Here is a 20,293-nt window from a genome sequence, read left to right as displayed (position 1 = left end):
TTTTCACCTCACCTACTGCAACTGTCAAGCTGTTTGAAGCCAGATATGCCAGCATTGCTGCACACAGTCTGTGTGTCTTTTGAATTATCTTCCAACAACACAAGGGACTGAGGAGTAAAACTTAATGAGCACTTCCTCTTGTTGATGGTCTGGTGAAAGGTCGAGGTTTGCTGCAGCCGGATCTGAAACCAGTTCTTTATCTTGCTCAGGATAGATATACTTCAACACTTATTAAACACTGCCAAAGCTGTGATCCAATATTTATTTTTATTTTTATTTTTATTTATTTTTATTTATTTTATTTATTTATTTATTTATTTATTTTATTTATTTATTTTTTAGTTCCAACAGCACCACACAATAAACTGAGTGAAAACATAACTTGGTTGCCACTAATCTAGATAGATAAATTACAATTTCTATTTTCAACACAAAGATGTAAAGATGTAGAGATGTTGAACTGCGGTTTGTCTATAAACCTGCCCTAGCGGCCGTTTGAATGAAAACAGCCTGACTGAAGACAAACACGCAGCAGCAGTTGCTCTTCTCTCCGCCTCTATACAATCTTTGTGCGCCTTTTATGCTAAACTGACGGTATCCGGAAATTAACAATCCCGTGATGTCAGGGGAGTGCTAGCATAGCATCGGAATGAGTAAAGTGGCTTTTCTCGGTTTGGGCTTGAACTTTTTCAGCGGTTTCTGCCGACTAACAGTCTAGCTCTCGTGTTACCGAGGACCGACATGGGGTTGTTACCGGAGTCGAAGGCTGTCGGAGGACGTATCCTTCCGCACGGACGTTTAACAACGGGATGAAGCCGCTCATGAGACCTAACGGGATGCCGTTCGGCTAGTCTGTGTGGAGCCCCCCGGGTTAGTTTGATGAGACACATACAAGCTAGCAGGCTAGTTCATACGTCGTGTGCGAGTTAAAGTACGAACTACGTCCCGCCGCTGAAGCTGGACACTGGGGGAGTTATGGCGCGGTTGGTGTTGGAGCAACTGTCAGATTTCGGGGACTATACTGGCGGTAAAGAGCTGACGGAGATCTTCAAACTGACAAACAACGAGCACAAAAACAGCCTGTCCAACGTTCGCCTGAGCCCAGATGGACGTCACGTTCATGTCATCCTCCGCAAGCCTAAGGTCGGTCTTGTGACTTTTGATAAGTATGAAAGACCCCATCTGGCCCAGAACCAGAAGAAGCTGGATCTGCGGCTGACGCGAACCGTGCCTATTGTGGATGTTTTATATTTGGAGCATCACAACAGCACCGGCGGCCGTAGAGACACCTCGGCTGTGGCTGTGGTTTATGAGAATGGGAAAGCAGAGTTTTGGAAATTCCAGGAGTGCAAACCTGGCTGGCATCTCCTGCAGACCTCGGATTTGTGCAACAGCCCCCGAGCAAGAGTGGTGTCTGTCTGCGTCTGCTCCAACCTCATCATCTGGTGTGAGGAGAGGCCACCCTCAGAAAGCACCCCTGCCCTCAGCTCCACCAAGAACAAGCTGAGATACTGTGTTTGCAGACGTGACTTTGAGGTGGAGGAGGGGGCCGTCAGCCTGGGGGGAGTGAAAATCGCCCTCCACAACAACCCTAAATTCACCGTGGTCAGCTCGGGTGAATATGTGCATCTTCTCCCCGATTTGAAAGTGAAGCCGCTGCTGAGTGTCTCCAAATGTTTTCTCTCCTGGTCCCCGTGCCACGACTCCTTCACGGTCAGCACCACGTGTAAGAACACCCCCCTGAAAAAGCTTTCAGCTAAAGAGTCTGACTTCAAGAGGCTTGTGACGGACTGTTTGGGATATTTTTCCACCCTTGAACCACCTGAGATCCACGACTTCTCTCCCACCGGCTGCGGAGGCCTGCTGCTGCTGCTCAGCACCGGGTGGGTGTGTCTCCTGCAGAAGGACGGGACGCTGCGGCAGGTATACAAGCTGGCAGACAACTGCGCGGTCAAGTGTGGCGCTCACACGAGCCTCTGCATGTACCAGGACACCCTGGCACTGCTGATGGGGCAAAACCTGCATCTGATAGACGTGAACTCTGGCAGGGAGCTGGAAAATATGACCCTGAAAAAAGAGGGGCTATTGTACGTAAATCTGGCAGAAAGATGCGCTCCTCACCTGCTCTCAGAAACTGGGCTTTTTGTGGTCGTGGACAAGGAGACGGAGCCCAAAGATTGCAACTCTAAGCTGAGTCTTTCTGGTCTCGGTGCGGTGGGGCGCGTTCATCCCGGAGCCCTCCTGGTGGAGGCTGTCTTCGAGGAGGCCTGTAAATACTACCAGCAGAGGAGCCTGAGCAGCACCCAGCTTACTGTGGACGTGCTGAAGAAAGGAGGTCGGTTTCAGGCTCCCATCACTTTAGCCTCCATCCTCGGGAACTTCCTCACCACAGGGTCGAGGCAGAAAGGAGCAGAGCCGTCCCAGAATGGAGGAGGCGGATGTGCAGCAGGGCAAGACATGCTCACGGGCTCTCTGGAGGCTGAGCTCAAGGCTCTGGTCTCTCTGGAGGAGGTGAAGGGGAGAATAGTGAGGGGCGACGTGAAAGAGGTGGAGGCAGTATGTGAGAGTCTAGTCGAGAAAGAAGTAGCCAGGCTGCTGTCAGCCTCGGAGCTGGATAAAGAGGCTCTGCTTTACCTCAACTCCATCTTCAGCATCTTCCCCTGCCAGTCGTGGAGGGCAGCGCAGGCCGCCCTGCAGCTACACTACAACGGAGAGGGCTCTCTGTCCAGCAGGGCTCCCCCAGAGGTCTGGAAAACTGTCCTCGGCCCGACTGTGACCCCCAGCACCCCAGCCTGCCTCCCATTCACAAACGGTGCGTCCAAAAACAATCATAGCCTCAAAGGCGATCACATCGCCAACTGTAAAGCCAAACCCACAAGCTCCACGTTCCCAGCTGCTCTGCCTGTGTTTGAGCTCCTCTGCCACTCAATTGTCCACTTCCAGCCCAGCTGGCTGCCCAGATTCCTGGAACTGGCCCAGCAGCAGCAGGGTTCAGCCGGCCTGGGCCTGAGCTTGGCCTCTTCCTCCTGGGGCTTCTCCGGGGGGCGAGGAGGGGAGGGCGGGGGGAACAAATCGCCGCTCTACAAAAGAGCCCTGCACGTCTTGTCCAGCCTGACGGACCGAGACCAGCGGCAGGACTTGGAGGTGGAGCTGCTGCTGGTCAGTGGGCGGCCTAACGCCATCCTGCAGGCGCTGAGGATCCTCATGGCCAAGCAGCAGTGGGAGCGGGTCACCCAGGTGGCCCAGAAGTTCTGCAAACAGAGTCCGCTGCTCAACAAGGAGATTTTCACTGTTCTGCTGTGTGAGGTGGCTCAGCACAGAGACCTGGACCCCTATTTGGACTTGCTGTGGGCGCTGTGCCCCGAGGACCTCACTGTCACCACCATTCTGAACTTGGTGCTGAAAAACCTCCCCTCCCCTAACACCCCAGCACCATCCTCCTCCTCTTCCTCCTCCTTGTCCATGACCAGGGCGTCCTCCTCGCCGCCCGCTCCGTTTGCAGACTCCCACAGCAGCCAGTTGACCATCGGGCTGTTGAAACCTCTGCTGAGAAAAGTCCTTCAGAGGGAGACCAAGCCAAGCCAGCGCTATGCCGACATCCTGCAGTCACCGACGTTCCCCCCTCCTCCACCTCCTCGCCAGCCTGCAGACCAGCCCAAGACTGTCAGAGATGCTAGCACGGACTCATCGCTCTGCAACAACGTCGCCCAAGCTTCTCATGCAGAAACACCAGCCAGGGTGGCACTTCCTGCTAACCCAGTCTGATCTCCTCAGACATGAACGAACACTAAGAATGTCTCATAAAACATTCCACAGGCGACCAAACTGTGAAGCAGCGTGGTTGATAATCAAATGAAAACAGTATGTTCCAGGTATCATCAGTTTAATGCAGGTAATTGTGATATTTGATGGTGTTTTGAAAAAAAACGAAAGAAGAAAAAAAGAATATTTGTAATATCATGTGTGACTACTATGAAACGACTACTGAAGATCTTACCAGTGTAAATACTGCAGGTAATTTTAAGTCTTATGTATATACTGTATCTGCAAAGTTATTTATCTCTTAAGCCTTAACTGCACGTGGATGGCAATGTTATTGCTTAGTCTTTATCAGAATGCCATCAATTAATAATATATAATATATTGTGTTCATGCGCTCAGTCTAAGACGATGCCACTAACTCCCACTTTTGGGGTTTACCAAATCTGTGTGTAGACTTATTCTTTGCCTTTAAAGGACGCTGACGTCTGCTAATTGTAGCCGAGTGTAGTTGCCTTTCAGTTGTCGATGGAAACGTGTGTTCATGCAGTGTGTAATCTGCTGAGACAAGCTGGGCTTTGTGTTGAAATGTTTGTTTTAAGTGTGGTATGGTTTAGTCGAGGAGGAGGGGAGGCAGGTCCAAGGTTCCTTTATTGACTTCTGGGTTCGGACGTAACATATCATAAGTGCTTAAACATTAACTGTGGTTCTCAGTCGGACCATGTAACCCCCCTGTAAACCAAACCCCAAACAGTCTGCCTGACTCTTACTACCATTTTTCAATTCCTGTCATCCATTTGTCTCTCCAGACTCCATCTTGTCCTCGCTGCTCCCCTCGCAGCCCGACAGGACATTCCAAACGTAATGCCCAGTAAAAGTGACTCACAGTTCCACTTCAAATTCAATTTTGGAGGTAATTCTGTTAGGACTGGAGAGTGTGGGCTGGGCACGCTGTGACTAACATAGACGCGCTGCTGCTGCTGCTCACATAAGGTTACGTACATCTTCCCTCACAGACCCAGTGAGGGTAATGTTATTAGAGATGTTAGGTCCTCTGTCTTCTTCCCCATGCTCTGGAACTGACTGCACTTTCACATCACGCCCAGTCAGTATTGTTTGTACCACGCATCTGTTCAAATGAATGTTTTCTGATTTAAGTGCTGTTAACAAAAAGTATATTTAAGTGCCTCTTATCTTTAACGCCTTGTCTACATAGCTTGTTTTCATCAAAGAAAGTGTTTGTTTGTGTGTAAATGTGGAGCCCTCCGAAACAAAATGTTATTTATTTTGTGCCGATCTTTTGAAGACTACTAAAATAACAAGCCTGCACGGGTGAGGAAGCTGTGACGTCTCTTAAATGTTGAATGACAATCAGACTCCAAAATGCTGCAGAACAATCAGAGAGCTTTTCCCGGCGTTGCTCTTCATTTACAGGGCGGCGTTACATTCCTGCTCGATCCCCTCAGCTTCTTCTCACACTCCGGAGAAAGAACTGCAGGTAGATCAGAGGATAACAGCTCTTGGCCTCTAAAGTCAAAGGCTTTTTTTTTTTTATTAAGTGACATTTTAACTTCAATATGAAGCCTTCCATTCCAAACTCTATACACTTAAACTGTGCCATGACATTTCGCTGTTTATCAGACATGCTTCAGCCGTCTGAGAGTCGCTGTGAGTGACCTCCGCTGCTCAGATGTGAAATATTAATTTGCTACAAACGTTGCTTCTGGTTTCTGTAAACACATAGGAGTTCCTCGTCAAACATTCTTACTTTTGTTTACTTTTAGCGATGCTGTCTTCTCGAAGTGTTATTTGGAAGAAAAAAAATGTATGCAGGTATTTATGAAGTGATGCTGTATGCTATTAAACTGAAGATACAACTTCTGTCTGCTGTCTGGAGTTTTTCTTATGAAGCTCGTAATATTCAGCGTTTTAGGGGGACTGAGGGTAACTGGCAGCATTTCAAAGCTGTTAATTTGTTGCGGTGTTGTTCCTCTGATGCTGGGGTCACTGAACAGACAGACAATTAACAATACACGCATCTGATCAAATGCCATTCTCACCTTCCTGCCACATCCCTGTTGTTCTGGTTTGTTCAGCTTTATCAGCATGTTTCATTCACACCACGACACAACAACAACAGCTCTAGCTGACAGATGATCACAAGCTATTCCATCTCAAACAACTAACACAACAATACACTCTTTTTCAGTTTTATTAACAGAACGTTAGTTGAAATAAAAGCGTCGCTATGTCTTGAACACCCAATCATTCATTCACATGATCTACTGCCCCCATTTCTGAGTTTCACCATATCCTTCCATGGACAAATCCACTTATGGCTGCAGTCTCGTGTGTGTGTGTGTGTGTGTGTGTGTGTGTGTGTTGGTATGTGTGTGTGATCTAGTGGAAGGGTTTGAGTGTGTAAATGCACCGTTTCAAGAGGAATGTGCGGCCCTCACCCATTAAGCCTTACTATAACTAACTCTGAACATTGGCAGGTTCCAGATGGAGAGGTGAAGGTATGCGATCACATAATAAGTGTAGGTGGAAAGTGACTTTAGTGTAGGAGGCAGGAGAGGCTGATATCTAACATCCTTCAGCCGTTCTCTCTAGTTTCCTTCCTTCATTGCTCATTCTTTCTCTTTGTGTCGCACATTTCTTTCTTCGGATTCTGAGCTTCTCTGCATCTCGTATTACAAGGCTTCGGGTCACGCTGGCGCTGTAACGCCATTGATTCACTCGTTCTAATAATAGATGGCATCCTGTAAACACTAAAACTCAGCAGACGCTGGCTGGCCCTGCCTGTTACTCTGTCTCTCAACAACTGTCTATATATAGAGAGAGAGCTGCACCTACATTAAAGGATATTTTCATAATTTATATTAATGGAGCACTCGCGCTAGAGTAAAATGATATGTAGTCGTATAAGTAGAAATTGCCTCCACAAAACACTGACGCTTTAAAATACTTTTACTTTCTTATACCTTGTAGATAACGCAGTATATATATTAAATAACCATATTATATAATATAATAATATATATAATATAAAAATATATATAAAAGACCCTTAATTCCTTATAGAATCTGTACTTTTCCCAAAGACTGATGTCATTTGTGTGCTGATTGGCTGAAGGGGTTCATCATTTATGCAAACAACCATTGTTGAAAACCTGTTTTTAAGTGCTTAAACAGACGATTGTTCCATTTCAGGAAAACAACATGTTTGCCTTTGCCTTCACCTTGATGCAGTCGCCATGACAACGGGGATTTCCAAATCCTCGGTGCAGGTGCAATAAAACACCCTGCGATTAAAGTCCTTAATCACATGGTATGGCTATTAATATTTGACCATTATCTAATCAACACAGGGAAGTAAGATTCATGTTATTGTGAAACTAAAAGATAAAAGGAACAAACTGTGTGATGAAGGTTGGTGTGCGATCCAAAGAGGTCTACTGGGCTACAAATGTACACTGTGAAAAGCACTTTCATGGTTTGTGTGGAAAATAGACTGACTGATCTCTGAGATTCCACTCATTTTATGGCTAATTGATAGAAGAAAAAAAAGAAAATGCACAGCAGACTCAGTGCCATTCTTTTTTACTAGACAGTAGTTTTTTCACAGCAGCTTGGATAAAAATGTTCACAACCTTTTAATAACATTTAGCAAACCGACCAGATAAAGTGCTGTGAAACAGAAATATAAAACACAGTCTACCAGAGTACAAAGCAGCTGAAAGTACAAAAATCACCATTGTGTAATCGGGAATCACATCAAAAATCAATATGTACACAGCAGTGATATGGTGACCTCAGTTAGGTCAATCACAAAAAACATGTTGATTCATTTCAGGATTCATACAAAAAAATCTTGTGCTTTGATTTTCTAAAATTAGTGCAAAGTGTAATTAAAAAGTGTTTCCCGTTGGAATTAGGTTGTTGAAGCACAGCATTGCATTGTAAAAAGCTTGTTGGCACGGTAACACGCTGCTGCGACCTCTGAGAGCTCTGCATACCAACATCACTGTGTAGAAATGTGTAAAGGACCAACTCTCGACACAAAAAAACCTGCTTTACGGTTTGAAATATAACGCGTACGCTCTCAGAATGGAGCAGCAGCTCAGTCGTACATTCAATGCTTAGAAAACATTTGTGTATCACAGTAAGTCTCTTTGAGATATTTACTTAAAGTGATGATCAATCCCTGCAGATTCCCTTTTGGCCTGTGTAACCCTGAGGTCAATTAAAAGACGTGTGTGATGTTTGACGTGTTGAGGTGTTTTTCTCAGCAGCCACTTTGCCTTGTCATTGCAGGGTTGACGCAGATGTTCCATTTAGTAGGTCTTGATAGTGTGCTGGCTCACTGAAATGGCTGTCACACACTAAATAGAATGGGACCATAATTAATTTGATCAATTATACATGTTTACCTGCAACATGTCAAAATGACTGCAGGGAAAGGGGCCTAAAGGTGAAAATTGGACCTTTTATTAGAGTGACAATTTGCCACATCTGTGCCAGAGTGAGCCATACGTCTTTATTCTGACAAGCTACGCCGTCCTTTAAAGCTGTATCCCACGTGTTCCGTCCTCTCAAGGGTACTTCATCTGGGCCCGCGGGATGTGGTTCATAATTAACTCGTCGCTGTAAAACGGAGACATTGAAAGCGGTCAAAGGCAGGCCAGAAATGAATCGGTCATGTGATTCTCCCACAAACACATGGATCCGTGTGTGTGTAAATAGATCTAGCGGATGCATGTTTGTGGCACTTACTCATAGACATCAGAGTGCTTCATTCTCCTGTAGTACTTGGCTAGTTTGATGGAGAGGATGATGCTGGGGATGAAGAAGATCATGCACCAGCCCAGGCTGAACCAGAACGCATTCTAAAGAGAGAGAGAGGTGCACTCATCAAGCTATTCCTGACCTGCTAAGAGAGCATTTGTCAAAAAGAGATCAATGAGGGATGACGCTCGGTAGGTGGAGCTAACAGCATCTGATCCTCACCAGAGACTCCACTATGTGTGAGCAGAGGATGATATCAACAGAGTCCACGGCTCCGGCCACCGGCCCACAGCGGCCCACCTGCTGTGTGATCTGAAGCAGAGTTCACAGGTCAGTAAGGGTGCAAACAGTGGACGCATACTTTGTACGTTAAAAAGTGTAAAAATCGGAAGAAACTTCACCGTGAGATTGGCCCAGTCAGCATAATTAATGAAGTAACCAAGCTGACAGTCCAAAAACGTTCTGCTCTCCTGGGATCGAGAGAGAGAGAGAGAGAGAGAGAGAGAGAGAGAGAGAGAGAGAGAGAGAGAGAGAGAGAGAGAGAGAGAGAGAGAGAGAGAGAGAGGGTAAATTCCACACATTTTCTCCCCGCTTTATGTAGCAGGTCATGAGGAATCAGTGGAACGTCTGGCCATCTCAGCATGTGGAATTCTGAGTAAATCCTCTGAAGTGACCCGTTAATAACTGCATTGGCAGTATGATGAGGCGTGGCGGGGCCATTAGGGTATTTACATAGCACATTTCATGCACAGAGGCTATTCAGATATCGCTTTGAAACATTAAAGGACAAGTCTGGTGATGTTCTATATTTCTCATTTCCATGAAAAGACCCAAATCACCAAGAATGACTTTAAGTCGTGTCTGTACAGCAAAGAGCAAAAGGACAACTACAACTGAAGACAGATACCATAAGACAGTAAATGTAATTCATGCGCTGTGGAACCAACAAGCCCATTGTTTCAACTTTAAGCGGCATACCTCCTCCTCGCCCCCCCTCTGGTTAAATGACTGACTGACCACAGGCATTAACAGACCACATGGAGCACTTTCTCGACCAACTCATGTGACTCTCGGCTCCACTCACGGTCTTGATGATCTGTGTCGTATTTTGGTTGAGGAAGTCTTGTGCTACTCCCACGTTGCCCAGCACCTCCCCCACTGTTCCCTGGAAGAAAAGGGGGAGAATGAGCCACAGGAAAGAAATAAAAAAAAAGGGAGGAGGATGACTTTTTATTCCCTGGCAGTTCCAGGTGTTAGTCTGTGTGCACTCACATTAATCTTTTCGGCGGTGGATCCGAGGCTCTTGATGGTCGCGTTCAGGTTTTCCTGAGGGGCAAAAGCAGTAGATCTTGTATGTTTGAATGGAGATGGATGGCCGACATGGAGAAACAGAATGAGGAGAGAGGGGGAGATGGCGGCCCGAGATGAGACAGGCTATTCTCACCAGTTGTGGGATGATTGTTGTTTCTATGTCGGTCTGGATCCGTCTCAATTCCCTGGCCTCATTTTGAAGCTCTTGTCGAGTATTGTTGTTTGGCTGGAAACGAGGAAATGGTCGGTTAGTTGAAAGAACACTAGGAGGGAAAGAAAAAGGTATTGGAATCATGTGATGTGTGTAAGTTATTGTGACCCACTTGAACAGCAGCAAGCTCATCAAGTTTATCTGCCGTTGTATTCAGATTGATGCGGGAAACGTTGTTCAACTGAGAGAAACGAGGGAGGAATGTGACGTGTGGATACATGTGATGGCAGCGAGTCGACACAAAGACACGTGATCCACGCCTACCTGCTGCGTGACGGCAGTGGAGTCCAGATTCGCAGCCTTGCTGGAGAAGCTGCTGAGTTGGTTTCTAACTTCCGGGCTCAGGAGAGTGACGGTGGACAGACTGATGTCTGTGTTCTCAAAGGACTGCTGGATCTGCTCTGTGTACTGTGCGGTCGGACACATTCAAACATATTCCTTTAATACAAGTTGTTCATTTTTGAAACAGTTGAAAAAAGGACAAACTCACTTTAGATACGTTGAGCAGGTCGTCGAGGTTTATGAGCTCGTACAAGTGAAGCGTCGTCCACAGAGGTTGGTTTTTCTCACAGTCTCTGTAAAACATCAATTCAAACCTTTTAATAATGAAAACCTCACATTAAAACCAGTATTCTTTCTGGGGAGTGTAATGTGAATTGACACCACCTACCTATAGATATCAGAGATATTGATAGGAGTTTTCAATCCCAAAGTTCCACCAATGTCCAACCCTGGAATTAAACCTGGAGTATCAAGGACCTGTGGAGAGGGAGGCGATAATATTAACACAAAAACACCTCACTCACATTTCTGCAGATTTTTTGTATTTATTTTTTTATTCTTGCTACCTCTAGCAGTTGTCCGTTGCTCCAGGGCCGACAGAGCAGAGTGTAAACGTTCCCCCCCAGCAGGAACAGCACCAGCACGACTATCATAAACAGCCATGAGAAGAGGAAGCTGAAGCCTGCACCCCTGCAAACAAGTCCAGGTCAGAGGTCAAACAAGAGGTAAGAGGGTGAAACAGTCGGACGCTTCCCCTCTGCATGAGAGTATCATATGTTCCAACCCAGCACTCACATCATAAGGAAGGTGCCTCCGCAATCCGCCGCGCAGGAGCGCTCTCTGGGGTCCGCTTTGGGTGTCAGACCCGCGGGGCCCAGGACCAGACCCAGGAAGTTACATAGCACCACCAGGAGGACGAGGCAGCACAGGGCCACACCCACTCCCCATCTGGAGGAGTTATACACACATGATGATGACTGATGTTTTTGGCTGTTTGCACACATGCGTTTGCACATCCGGGCTTTTTACCTGATACGCTCGGCCCTCTCCACCTCTGGCGTGACCCTCCTGATTTCTCTCTGCGCCTGGTTCAGACTCTCCAGCACATTGTCCAGAACAGATAGAGGGATGTCATCGGTAACCTTGGAGATCTGTGTTTTTATGTTGTCCAACAGCTTCTTGCTGCCTAAAAACACACAATCCTATAACTAAATCTAATATTTGTGAAAGCCTGTACATCGTAGAGTAAATGTGCTCACTCACTTTGAACGACATCCTTGGTGTCATTGGTCACCCTCTGAGGGATGCTGTCGAAGTATTCCTCCACCTGAAATGCAGAGCATTCGTTTTCTTAACATCACCTAAAGAGTTATTCAAATATAGTGAAGTTGAATTGTGTGGGGAAAGTGGTTTTGTTTACACACAGCTTTGCATCAAGGTGCAAAACTTTCTTATTCTTCCCTCTAGCTGTCCGTTTATTCAGATGTTTTAACAAGGCAGGCGTTACATCATCACGATTCATAGTTATTTGCATATTTTTCTTTATGAGAAGCTACTGACCTCCGTGATTTTGGATTTGAGGTTAGTTTTGTTGACTTCATCCAGTGCAGACTGGAGCTCATTCAAGCTGGGAATCTGTGGAGAACAAACGGAATGACATGTAGTATTTTAAACCAACAGAAGAGGGCAGCAGTCTTCAGCAAAACAAGGGATTACACATTTTTATAGATGTTATTAAAGAGCCACAGGCCGCCCGCAACAGAATGAGATGACACTAAAGAATGATGAATGGTATCTCTACTGTTTGTCGTCATGATGGAGATTATATCTCATACTTAAAATGTTATTAAATACTGATGAGGAGAGAGAGGACAGGCGAGGAAAGGAGATGAGAGAGGAGACGAGACTTGACGAGAGGAGAGATGGAGAGAGGAGAGGAAAGGAGATGAGATGGGAGGAGAGAGGAAAGGAGAGGAGATGAGAGGAGGAGAGAGGAGAGGAAAGGAGATGAGATGGGAGGAGAGAGGAGAGGAGAGGAGATGAGAGGAGGAGAGAGGAGAGGAAAGGAGAGGAGAGGAGGAGAGAGGAGAGGAAAGGAGATGAGATGGGAGGAGAGAGGAGAGGAGAGGAGATGAGAGGAGGAGAGGAGAGGAGATGAGAGGAGGAGAGAGGAGAGGAGACGAGACTTGACGAGAGGAAAGGAGAGGAGAGAGGAGAGAGGAGACAAGACGAGACTTGACGAGAGGGGAGGAGAGAGGAGATGAGAGGAGAGGGGAGGAGAGAGGAGAGGAGAGGAGATGAAAGTCTATATGTGTCAGAGTTAGACGAGTGTAGGAGGAACAGAGAGGAACAGATGGGAGGACTGGGAAGACAGATCAGCTGTTCAGACAAAGCCACAAATGAAGCGCTATCATCATTTGTCACACAGCCTGCGTCAGAGTCAGCGACTGCATACATGAATAAAAATAACTGAATTAAATCCGGTTGCTTTGTGATGATATTGCATCAAACCCGGGAAACAGCACTGATTCTTAGTCTGTACTTCAGGAAGTTTGTAACCCGAGCAGTCGAACCTAACTCCTCTTTTGTTTAACACACTCGAGCTGTCAGGACTCTATTCAAGAGGGAAACGCCGCACGGGAGTTCTACATACTAGGTTACATTAAATCCATGCTTACAGTGACGGGGGCATCCAGTGTAGTATCCAGTTTCTGGAGCTCAGGCTTCAGGTTGTTGCAGCCAATGCAGTTCGGTTGGGATAAAGTGTGATTGATGTGATTTTTAACAGCGGTGACGTTGGCCTGGAGGCGGTCCACACTGGACTGCAGCCGGGCCAGAGATGAGTTCAGCTGGTTCAGTCGAACGTCGGTGTTTACGGTCTCTGCTCAAACCAAAGAGACACAGAGATCGTCAGTGTGTGCTTTGATAGAGTACGGCCTTGATGATGCAGGCTTTTAAAATAAAAAACGTCATTTAGAAAGCTGAAATTAATGGGAAAAGAGTGAGCACTAAAAGAGAAATGGAATTGATTATTAAGGGAGATATCGTGCAGCTTCTCGGCTTAAGAGACGACGATGCCGGTAAATGATGTAACAGCACTTCATTTGTCATTTTGGAATTACTGCAGCCAAAACAAATGTACCTGATGTTGCAAACCTCTGCCCTCATTTACAAAACACAAAACTTTTTTTTCTTTAATGTATTCATTTGTAGCTATTTGTTGCAAGCAGCATGTTTAATAAAAACACAGACTATTCTACTTGAACTGAAGAACTCATTATACCTCTGCTGGTTACAAAAAGAAGCCTGTCTGACTTAAATTAAGCTTTTATCAGTGTATGTGAAGTGGAATTGACTGATGTCTTGTCAAACATGCACACAAGCTTTAACATGCTCAGACTGAAACAGGAAGCAGCATGCAGGAGCAGCATACCTTGGTCCAGCAGTCTAACCGACTGCAGCGCCGGGTCCAGGGTTCCTCTGAATCTCTCCTGGATCTCTGTTCCCAACTGAGGTCCAATGGCTAATTCGTACAAAAACAGGTGTGTCACGGTTAATCCCGCATTGAAAACTGACACCTGTATTTTTATATATTTACTTCCCTGTTCTTACCGTCTAGGTTTCTGGTAACCTCATTCACCGTTCTGTAGCTCTCATTCACCACGTGATTGACTTCCTGGGGAAAGGGCAAAGAATTTCTAAGGATAAGATACAGGTTGAAAAACAACACGGAGTGATTACGCGAGCTAATAGTGTACAGCAGCTTTTGCAGATGCAGAAGAACAAACACAACGGCGTTTGCCTTTCCTCCCAACCTTTTCCCACTCTCTTGTATCTTGAGATAAGTGTGTTGACACTGCAGAGAGCCGAGCTGCTCTTTAGCCGACTGGGGAAGTTTGGCGGGTCTGTTTGCATTTCACACAAAAGCTGTCGACTCACAGCACATTGATGACGGTGATCCAGGACGTTAATGTGGCTCATCTGATAAATGCTGCCACGCTGTAGGTCCCAGACCTTTGACCTTTGCATGTTGCCATACTCAAGGCTTCCTCTTACCTGAGGTACAGCGGTGAGGAAGGTGTGGAGGTTTTCTATAGTTCTGTCGAGGTCCCCTTGACTCTGGTCCACGCTCACTTTGACGGCCTTGTTGCTTATGAACATGCATATGTTCCCAGCACTGCACACACACACACACACACACTTGTGTCATCAACATAACCCAAATGAGACACACGCAGGCAGTGAGGCGTGCACATTCCATGCTAATTTCAGATACCACATCATTATGCTGTTCAAAAACACACATGAGAGCGGGCACACACAACCACACACACACACTCACAGGATGATGACTGTGGTGACGAACGCAGTCCAGTAGAGAGTTCTTCTGCGGCAGTGAGTTGAGGATGTCTGCTTCTGGTACATCTTCCCACCACAGTTACCACAGCAGCGACAGCACGCCAGGAAGAAACCAACTATGGGCATCAGGACGATGTACAAGATGCCAATGGCTACACACACCAGGAACCCCACCTGATACAGCAGGGCCTGGACAGGAAACACACACACACACACACACACACACACATATGTCACAAGATGGCAGAACAGCAGCAGGTCTTTGTGGTCTGTCGTGACGTCAAACGCTGTGAGACAGTTTGACATTGCTGTGGTGACAGTCTAAAATCAGAGTGGATGAGAGAGTCTCAGTTACTTCAGTTGACTGGGATAAACACACACACACACACAGGCTGTGTTCACATTCAACGCTCTCAGATTACCAGCTGGAGGGGCTCTGAGGAGGGTGTGTCTGGTCTTTTTCCCACATATAGAACAACCTAGAATATATCAAACTCATACATTCACTTACTTCTTTGATGACTTCTTGATTGAACTGCGCTTGGTCGGACTCCTGGACTATTTTCCGGATCAGATCTAAATAGAAATTTAAAAAAAAAACTTCAGAAGAGACCATGGGATCGCTAATTGCTATTCTACTTTGCCAGTCTCCGTCCCAATTGCCCGTTTGCAGGAGGCCCGACCGTGGGTTACAGCACATGCTGTTCTCCGTAGTCAAACATTTTAATCCCTTGCATTGTAAAAAGTGGAAATCTGACACCTCCATCTTGTGGTTACTAGGAAACCAGGAAAGCTTTCAAGAGAGATTTCATTTAACACACAAAAAACACAATACGTAGCCTGTAATTTATGGTGGCACTGAACCCTATTGGCCCACATAACAGAGGCTCAGCATTGTTCAGGCGCTCTGCACATGTGCTGTTTGTGTTGTGTCACATCAGATGACAGTCCGGGATTAATGTTTTGTAAATTTGCATTTCACCTGATCGCTTTGCATGTCTTTGTCTCCCCAGCCAGTTGTGTTTTGCATGTGTTTTGCTCTTAATATTAAATTGATATCAAGCCATCTGGAAAGAAGGCAGCAGCGCAACATGCTAATATTTATAACAGGTTTATGAAGCAGAAACCCCACAGTTAATAAGCCATTAAACCATTTGCCTTATCACAGAGCGATTGCAGACAGCGGGTTTAAACGACTGTAGATTTCTACCGGTTCACATGGAAAGTTTTGAAGAGAAGCAGTCCCTGTATGCCTCATTAAGCAAGTATTGGTTGACATCCACCCGCAACATCAATATCCAACAATGTCGATCCCTTTGAACTAGACAAAGGTTGTCCAACAAGTCCATTGGTTTTCCTTTGTGGCATCAGCGCCGAGCAGGAAGTCATAGAGTAATAAAGGGTTCATGCAGCAGCAAACATGTCACAGGTGTGGCACGAGTCTGAGTAAGAGGAAATACTGGCCTAAAACACCGGGGCAGGAAAGGTTAAAGATTGACTGCGCAAAATACAAGAATTCCCATTAACGTACTGATTAACTAATCCTGTCATCTTTCTGTTTAGGCAATATTAGCTTTAGGAGAGGTTAAGTGGGTTAAAACTGATATGCCACCTTTGTCTCTGATGGAACATACTGGCCCAGCACAAAGCGATTTCAGTGTAATTTAAATGAAATCTGTGAGCTGAAGCCCAGACAAGGCGATGAAGCTACGGGTAAGCAGGCAGGGTCCCACGCTTCATTGAGTGAGTAATACTGACCTTTAGGGAAAGGCTTAGGCTGGACGGTGTGGAGGAAGGACTGGACCAGAGCTGCCATGAAGCCCACGCTAGGGTCCTCCTCTGCTGTGTCTTGGTACTGGGGCTGGGTGAGGCTCTGTGGGGCCGCGGACGCAGGACAGACGGTCTGCGGGGGGGCAGACTGGGCCAGGCTGAGCCCCAGGCTGAGCCCCAGCAGCAACACTCCTACTCCAACGCTGCCCTGCCACCTCCAAACCCTCTCAAGTAACCCCATGTCTACAGGGGAAGGGGGTGGGGGGGGACTTGGACTGAACAAACGGAGTGATCACCTCATGGCACTAGCTCTGTCTTGATGCTTCTGGAAACGAGACAAGAAAAAAGGGCAGAATACAATGAGACACTCACACGAGGCAGAAGAACTAGAGATTGAAGAAGAAACCAACAGGCTGAGTCACGGAGATGTTGGAGCGCACTTCATTACAATATGGCAACGGAAAAACACTGCTGCTGTTTTACAGAAGAAGATTAACAATAGCAGTTTGCAAGAGGGAAATATGAACGTTATTTCGTTCCTGGGAACAAAAAGTGACCTTTAAGCATCTTTATGGTACTTCTCTTCTACTGTAGAGTACGGGAAGTGCTGACATTTTAAAGTCGCAGGCAAAGTCGTGGGAAAAATGACAGATAGAGGACTAATAGGTCTGTCTATGGTGACAGCGCTGTGTTCACAGTGTAAACACAAAAGCAGAACGCTGCAGAGGCCGGCGTCACCGCTGTTTATCCAAACCCACGACTCATCAGACAGTAAAACAGCTGACCTGAACAAGGTGTAGAACAAAACTGCTCTGCCGTCACGAAACTCCCGTTCAACAGTTGAACCCTCATCAGCTGTTTTTAGAGGCTCTGAAGCAACTACATTTACAAGGGTGAGGCCCTTAAGTAACTGAACACATCTACTTCCTCTTGTAGTCTACTTGTTGGTCTACTTGGTTTTTTTTAAGAGCCTATTATAAGATAACACAACGTCTTTAAGCGAATACACAGCAGCCTGAGGATATTTACTGTACAGCAAAACATCTCTGGAACAAACTGTCTGAACCCTTCCACCTGGTCAGGTGAGTGAGTGAGTGAGTGAGTGAGTGAGTGAGTGAGTGAGTGAGTGAGTGAGTGAGTGAGTGAGTGAGTGAGTGAGTGAGTGAAACGAGAACAGATAGGGAAGGAATAGAATGTAGAGGAAATAAAATGAACATAAAATGTTTCTGAGTCAACTCACCTCCCTTGGTCAGACAGTGATCGCTCTGAACTCCAGTAATTCAGTAAGGGGTGTGTGTGTGTGACTCTCCCAGTCCCGTAGAAACCCGATATGCTCTCTGCTCCTGCTGAAGCTGAAGTGTGAGAGCCTGGTGAACACTGGCACAAACAAGAGAGGGAGGGTGAGAAGGAACCGGAGGAGGGAGAAAGGGAGGGTCTTAAAGAGAGATCTAGGGGGAGGGATTGACGTGGGAAAGGAGAGTGGTGGGAAGGACGCCAATAATTGGTAGGGTTACCTTCCAACAAATGGTATTATCCCCCTCTTTGCTTCCTGTGAAAACACAGGGGTTGTCAAACCCATTACAATTCCCAGTAACTATTGTGCAAAGGGTATTAACAGTGCTGTGAAAAAAGTATTTGCGCTCGTCCTGATTACTTTGAATGAGTACCGTACCACACCCTACTGCCCTTTTGCTTACTCAATCAACCAAATTACCAAATTGAATTGATAATTGGATGCAATTTCACAAACACACCCAGGAATGGAGGACTCTGACAGACCTGTTCAATCTGAACATCCCTTAAATAGAATCGGTCAGGCAATAAGGTCTCAAAAAGCAGCAAATCATTTCCATTTCTCTGTCTGGGAAGGGTTACAAAGCCATTTCAAAGGCTCTGGGACCCATTATTTACGAATGGAGAAAACATGGAACAGTGGTGAATCTTCCCAGCAGTGGCCGGCCAAAACTCCACCAAAAGCACATCGACGACTCATCCAGGTCACAAAAGAGCCCAGAATAACTTCTAAAAGGACTGTAGGCAGCACTCGCCTCAATTATGGTGAGTGTTCGTCATTCCACAATAAGAAGGACACTGGGCCAAGATGGCACCCATTGGAGAGCTGCTGTCCATAGAGAACACAAAGGCTCGTCATCTTGTTGACCCTCAGAACTTTTGGGATTAGATTCTATGGACTGATGAGTCCAAGGTGGAACTTTTTGGAAGACAAAGATCCCGTTACATCTGGTGGAAATCTAACACAGCATTCCACAATAACAACATCATACCGTCAAACAGGGGTGGTATTTTTCACATGGAATAACTCTTTAACTTCAATACATGGAATAATCATATCAAATCTGTATTCTGTGTTCACTCATCTTTGTCTTATATTACAATTAGTTTGATGATGTGCAACATTTGTGTGACAAATATGCAGCAAAAGGAAGAAATCAGTAAGGGGCCAAATACTTTCCCCTCAGTCTCTCCAAGTAAATGAGCCCACATCTGCAGTCATGTAGTGTCCAAACAAGCAACAACACAACCCGAACTATGCAGGAAAACATCTACATGTTGCCAAGAAATCCTCAAATATTTCATGTTTATTACCATTGTCAAAAGATAAGATGCAGAGCATAACTCTGTAGCTGAACAAGCCAAGACAAGAATGGAACCATTGCTCAACAGACTGAACTACAGCTAGTATTAAACCGTTTTCAGGAAAAGCACCAATGCATGAGGGAGACAATGCTATTACTTACTTTATTCCCGATGACCTGCTCCTGCTGAGGCAAACACTTAACCCAGGGACAGAAGGAACCGTGACGACTCTTCTCATTCCTTATAATCACAGTTTATGAAGTCCTCTCGGTCCACAACCTGCTCAGCATCGTGACTTTGCCTGCCCTTTGGACCCGTCTGAGACACGGATGAGTTGATTGACATTAAAAGGAACTTGGTTGTACAATAGGCGGATACCTGGCTTCCTTTCACTGCTGCGAATGAAGGGGAAGCATTGTAGACCCGTGTCTGTCCACCTGTCTCTCGTTCCACTCATCAGGTGCGAGTTCGCTTGTTGATAACTCAACCCTGGTTCACCTCAACCTGCAGTCATCAATTACAGGCTGATCCTTTAATCTGCTACCAGGAGAGCTCTCAGTAAGTGGCTCTGGCACGCGAAGACTACCGAGGCCAGGCAGTGCGGCCGTTCAGCGGTCGTCCCCAATGACTCTGTGCTCCTGAAGCAACAACAACACCGGACTCCTACCGGTTGGTCTATTGTTGTCGCAATAAGGACGTGATCCCTCACTGGCTTCCCACACATTTTGGATTAATAGAAGCCAGAAATTGAGGTTGAGTCTGGCTTTTTTTAATCAGTCCTTCAGGCTGAAGAAATAAAACCGTAACACATGTCTTTGTGATGTGGATTAAAGTCCAAATAAGAGTTGAGTAGATTTGATCACATACACAGATCCCAAGGTCAAGGACTAGCTCCCATGTGCAAAAGCCAGACATTGCTTTGTAGCCTTTGTTGGTTGTAAGATACACATCTGAAGGCCATTTTGTGCCCGTTATGGACCAGCTTTGAAAAAGTGACCTTTTAACCAAAAAGAAACATACTTATCTGAAGTATCAAAGCTCTGCTCCTCTGTCTCCGGTTTGTTGTACAGAATGTCTGAGACTCTTGTTTGATCCACCAGCTGCTTTTTCAGGTATCTATTACATCTCTTGCTATTATCACAGTTTTCTGTCCTTTGTCATTCTTCTTTTCTTGCCAGCCAACATGGACGCCATCTGCTCTGCCCTGCCAAGTAA

The 20,293-nt window shown here is 46.0% G+C and overlaps 2 protein-coding genes across 2 annotated transcripts; one reads left to right on the top strand and one right to left on the bottom strand.

Annotated features, from left to right (window-relative positions):
- Positions 1-613: 613 nt before the first annotated feature.
- hps6 (HPS6 biogenesis of lysosomal organelles complex 2 subunit 3) lies at positions 614-5,629 on the top strand. The gene has a single exon (XM_084021744.1). The coding sequence runs from the start codon at positions 976-978 to the stop codon at positions 3,763-3,765; it is 2,790 nt and encodes a 929-aa protein (XP_083877870.1). The 5' UTR covers positions 614-975; the 3' UTR covers positions 3,766-5,629.
- Positions 5,630-7,345: 1,716 nt separating this feature from the next.
- prom2 (prominin 2) lies at positions 7,346-19,391 on the bottom strand. The gene is made up of 25 exons (XM_084020553.1): positions 19,240-19,391; positions 17,721-17,857; positions 16,469-16,805; positions 15,222-15,286; positions 14,694-14,899; positions 14,408-14,528; positions 13,964-14,027; positions 13,785-13,874; positions 13,030-13,232; positions 11,912-11,986; positions 11,615-11,678; positions 11,381-11,537; positions 11,147-11,299; positions 10,918-11,041; positions 10,740-10,828; positions 10,560-10,644; positions 10,334-10,477; positions 10,182-10,250; positions 9,992-10,084; positions 9,820-9,873; positions 9,632-9,712; positions 8,949-9,017; positions 8,770-8,859; positions 8,536-8,648; positions 7,346-8,406 (listed from the first exon to the last, which is right to left on the bottom strand). The coding sequence occupies exons 3-25, from the start codon at positions 16,719-16,721 to the stop codon at positions 8,355-8,357; spliced, it is 2,514 nt and encodes an 837-aa protein (XP_083876679.1). The 5' UTR covers positions 16,722-16,805; positions 17,721-17,857; positions 19,240-19,391; the 3' UTR covers positions 7,346-8,354.
- Between the last annotated feature and the right edge of the window lie 902 nt (positions 19,392-20,293).

Source organism: Eutrigla gurnardus (genome assembly GCF_963514095.1).
Source record: "Eutrigla gurnardus genome assembly, chromosome: 11".
Taxonomy (NCBI): domain Eukaryota; kingdom Metazoa; phylum Chordata; class Actinopteri; order Perciformes; family Triglidae; genus Eutrigla; species Eutrigla gurnardus.
The sequence above is the reverse complement of the archived record's forward strand: the minus strand, read 5'-3'. Positions and strand labels throughout refer to the sequence as shown.